The 4,900-nt window shown below is 48.7% G+C and overlaps 1 protein-coding gene across 1 annotated transcript in view; it reads right to left on the bottom strand.

Annotated features, from left to right (window-relative positions):
* Positions 1-494: 494 nt before the first annotated feature.
* Positions 495-4,900, bottom strand: part of LOC105362913 (short stature homeobox protein 2) — a 12,142-nt gene continuing 7,736 nt past the window's right edge. The window contains exons 2-3 of the mRNA XM_011500456.1: positions 1,339-1,604; positions 495-883 (exon numbers count right to left, since the gene is read on the bottom strand). Coding sequence (XP_011498758.1) covers positions 495-883; positions 1,339-1,604 — 655 coding nt within the window. The remainder of the gene's footprint in view (positions 884-1,338; positions 1,605-4,900) is intronic.

Genomic DNA, 4,900 nt, shown 5'->3' with positions numbered 1-4,900 from the left:
ATGAGAATAACGGAGACTCGAAGTAACTATACATAACATTCGGTACGTTCTCTCGATGAAAATTATTGTTAAACGAGCGATTTAGGCCTTCGGTACCCACGCAATTAACGATAAAAACGAATCTGACAAGCATTGCTCTATTCGACAGTGGACCCCAAGATTCAATTTAACGATTAATATTTCAAATATTTGATCGAGCAGCACACGTAGCCGCAGTCGCTGCCCTCGACATTCAATTGGCAAAGAGCTAATGCACAATCAACGGAATATTGGACGCATAAATGGCAAGAAAATTCATTGCTCGCGTCATAGACAAGAGAAGCTATTCTTTATAATTTACAAAAGCAATGTAGAAGCCCCGTTGACTTGGCGAGCGCCTCGACAACGTGCCAAGTAAAATCCGCAAAGAAGGTAAAGTCCTGCCAAAGGTACTATTCGAGTGCAACGCAATGCCCAATCGCATCCTTCAGCAGATTGCAGCGGGGCCACGAGTCTTACGCCGGCCTCGAGAGCCCGAGGGCCTCCTGGTGCCGCCTGGCCTTGAGCCTCAGGTCGGCGATGCTACTGCTCTTGGACCTGCTGTTTGCGGCCGCGGCGGCTAGGGAGGCGGCGAGACTGAGGGGGTGTGCCGGGTGTCCGGTCGCTCCCGAGGCGGTGCCACCGGGGGTCGGGCCCGGGTGGCCCGGGTGCGGTGGCAGGCAGAAGAGACCCCCGGCCGCGGCGTAATGGAGCACCGCCGGGTCGAAGGCCGAGCTCGCCGAGTTGTTCGCCGTCGGCTGGATCTGCGGGTGGAGCCGGAGCGCCGGTAGGTACGGAGCTACGCGGCAGGGCTCGAGGCTCGTCGGTGGGCTGCGCGGCGCCAGGACCATGCCACCCGTTACACCTGGTGTCACAATTAATTCACCAATGTCACAGAGTCTGGACTCTTAACTTTAAGAACATGCCGAACTCCATAGGCAACGGTCATTCAAATCAGCCGAATTACGATAATGGCGTGTCATCGAGTTTTTCACGGTCTGAGAGTGGGTGGAGCGATAACGACGAGGGCAAGCGCTTCGCGTTAAGAAGCACGCCATTATAATAATAAGTATTGGCAAGCTAGCGAATTCTATTTTGGGGAGGGAGGCTAGGGAGGGAGGGAGGGAGGCTAGGGAGGGAGGGCGTTGCGGTTATCGCACTCGCACGCGGCCAAGTTCGATAATAAGCGTTGACGGAGTATTGGTGGAAGGGAGTCGCGAGGCCCTCCTACACTTTGTTCGGGAGGCACTAGCACGTTTCGACCTCTCGCGGCCATTTTCATTGGACCGCGTCAACGTCAACGGCCTAAGTAAAGCTCACCTTTGTGCAGTTGGCTCTCGTGCTTGCGGCACTTGGCGCGTCGATTCTGAAACCAGACCTGGACCCGCGCCTCGCTGAGGCCGAGCCGCTGACTCAGCTCCTCGCGCATAAAAGCATCCGGGTAGTGGGTCTCGTCGAAAAGCCTCTCGAGCTCCGCGAGCTGCTCCAGCGTGAAATTCGTCCGCGACCTCCGCTGCTTCCCATTGCCTCCGGCTCCACCGCCACCGCCTCCTCCGCCGCCGCTCCTCCCGCCCCCGCTACTGCAGCTACCACCTGGAACTTTTACCATTAGATGCTTATTCTTGCCGCGCGATCTGCCGGGAATTTTCACAGACGACCTGGCGCTGTGTGTGTTTTCCGTGCCCGGCTTTTTCGTACGAGTTGGAGCTTTGCCACGAGCTCTGCCAAAGACTCGCGTATTTGCAAGATAGATAAAGTGATAGATACGTCACTGGATTAATAAGAAACGCTGTACCGTTAAATGCATAGTAAGCTGATTGCGATAATCTCGGATTTCGCCTTATAAAGCCCCACGGATTTCATATTCGCGGCCGATGATAAATTAAACCTACGGTATTATTTTATGCTCTCGTAATACTTTATGCCCGTTAAATTGTGATTTAGTATGTATCCACTGTTACGGTCGGTAAATATATACTTGGGAATAAAAAAGTTACGGTAGGTATAATTTTCACGTGCTGATGAAAATAATCTTTGGGCGCGAGAATATTTTATAAGCGTAGCCTTAGAATTTATTAATGGGATACGGGCGACCTCGGTCCACATAATTATGAAAAATGTTTAAATTATCGATGCCGGCCGTTTCAAATGCACACGCACACGATACAATTTGAAATTACGAATGCAGAATCTATTGCGCGATCAATATTATCAATGGAAGAAACGGAAGTTTACGTTTAGTCCACATTAACATGCATCTATACGTTTGATCTCTGTTACAATATGTATCCGCCTTAATAAAATGAGTAGATCGAAGCTTCGAGTAAAGACTGGAATTTTATTTATTCACGAGGATATTATTTACGTTGGGGAAGTAAAGTAAATCAAATTGAATTTTGTGTAATAAGTATGGATTCGATCTGAGCTCGAGCGACCGCCTAAGTCCATGCATCTATCAATGGTCAGAGGTAGTTTAGATAATTAGTGTCAAATTTATCTCGAGTCAATGATAAAAATAACTCGCGACTACTTAGACAAGAAGTGGCGCAAGGAGTCCATGAAGCAACACTAAAGCGCGTAAAACTACTAACTCGATCCACTTTTCCAACTATCCTATGATAGGCTTGATCAAAGTACTCTCCTATCGCGTATGTGTTTGCTTCTTTACTATCGTTAAACAGAAATGGCACGATAAACTAATGGGAAAGCTTAAACTTGAGACAATGATAAACAACGCGAGCTTGTCACGATTCATCATGTGTCGAGGTCATTCGGCTCTTCGCCCTCGATACGCCGAAATGACGTTCGATGCATCGTCCGTAGGCTTGTAAGGACGATCGATGTCACGACGAGACTCGGCGGAAAATATCACTGGCTCCTCTTATATCACACGAACATACTCGTTCGTGCATTAATTGCATAAATAACTAATAATAGATAGTTATAAAATAGTTTTGCAAATTATTATTCCCTCGTAAGTAGGATATCACTTGGTTGTTATTACTTAGTTAAGTTGTTAAACGCATTGGAATGTGTGTTTATTGAAAGTCTTGTGCATTGAGCATAATACTCGTACAAATACATACGTTCAATGATTTTAGTAAATAATTGAGCATTATTGTTCTATGCTTCTTTCATAATTGAAATTCGATGAATGTCAAGAGCCAAGCGACGAGCGACGAGAATATGCAGCACGAGTAAATTCACTCTTAGATTCGCATCACATCCGATTCCTTCGCTTGATCAAACAACGCAAACAACCCTTCCCCCCCCCCCCTCCCCACCCCACCCCCAACGAAATTACATGTCATCGTCTGTATAAATAGCCGAAGCGTGGAAAAAGAGAGACTGGGATCCAAGGGTGGGAGGGCAGAGGAGAAGAAGAGAGAAGAGGAAAAAGTCTTCGCGTCGAATGGCACGTAATATGCACTAATATACGGGGGTGAGTGAGAAAGTGTGGTAAGTTCCGGTCTGCAGGCGAGAACTCCGGAGCCACAGAGTTGCGACAATCTTTACGACTCGTTGCTTTTATTGCGCTGCCTCCATCCTGGCCAGTACGCCAGTACGCGGGGGCCGCGTGAGTTTAAAATATCGGGCGTCCGGGGGCCTCCTCGCCTTACGACTTTTCCATTCAAATCTCCACGAGGCGTCACCGATTGCCCGAAATCAAGGAGCACGGGTCGTACTTTCTTTTTATTGACCCTATAAATAAAGTATGATTAATCGAGCACTTCGCCCGTCGTCATGGCACTTTCTCACTTTTATGTCAACGACTGTTTTTTTAAGTCTCTTTAGCCGCCGCCTCTTGGCTTTTTTATTAGTAAACTGCGCGAGGTCGCTCCGTGGGGTCCATCGAAACCATGCCGTTTTAAATATTACACTAAAGAGCTTTCGAGACTTTAAGAAAATGTTGATAGACGCAATTCGGGAGCTAATTACAATATTCGTCGGTAATACGAGGTAAGCGATAGTGCAGGAGGACTACTTAAAAAATGCCGAAGTCAAGGACGATTGACAAGCACGATAGACCGATGCTTTATCGATCAAGCTTCATCGTCCATCGAGAATACTTCAACTGAATAATCCAATTTGCCATTAAATAGCAAAGGCAGAGCTTTGCATCAAAGCATGGACAATAAGCGAACGTCTATCGCTTTATCGTAACTAAATTGGAAAATAGCGAGTGAATAATAGTAGCGGTGCCACGACGCAGCGTCCCACTAACATTAAAAGTATCTAAGACGAAGCTCTCGGGGCCCGAGAACCACAGACCGGAGAGTCGCGTAAAATTGCCTGCCATTACGAATTCCATAATAAAGTCAAGTGCTAATTGAGGAGAATCTAAATTATAAGTCGCGGGTGGGCGAGTCGAGTCGAGGGGAGGTCGAGAGTTGGGGTGGGTGGGGATAGAGGCAGGACTTACGGAAGGCGATGCGGAACAAGGTTGGCCAGGCCATAGCGACCGAGGAAAGTAATTTCGAAGAAGTGTCGAGGGCCGAGGTGCGAGCGACCGCTCGCTGTGTACACGGGTTGAGTGCCCCTCCTCCCGGTAGCGTCGCCGCGTAACGCTCGGTTAATTAATCGCCTCGCAGGAAGCCGCTAATTAATGGCTCCTTAATGCAGAGTCAGCCGCGTAAACAAGCGGCTTCCGAGCGGAGGCTGCGCGCCCGAAGAAAGGGTGCGTGATTTATATAATTTAGCAAAGTGTCGAGCTCGTCGGAGCCGCTGACTGAGGGGGGAGAGGCAGTTAGTCAAGGGCCACCATCCCCCGACGAATCCCAGGATTTAATCACCAGCGGCGCCTGCTGTTGGAGCTCTCTTACGGCGATTGAGCGTGGCCTCGGACCTTTAACGTGCCACTTCGTCGCTCTTCCCCGCTCTC

The sequence above is a fragment of the Ceratosolen solmsi genome, unplaced genomic scaffold (genome assembly GCF_000503995.2).
Source record: "Ceratosolen solmsi marchali unplaced genomic scaffold, CerSol_1.0 scaffold56, whole genome shotgun sequence".
Lineage (NCBI taxonomy): Eukaryota > Metazoa > Arthropoda > Insecta > Hymenoptera > Agaonidae > Ceratosolen > Ceratosolen solmsi.
Note: the sequence above shows the minus strand (reverse complement) of the source record. Positions and strands in the feature narration are given on the sequence as shown.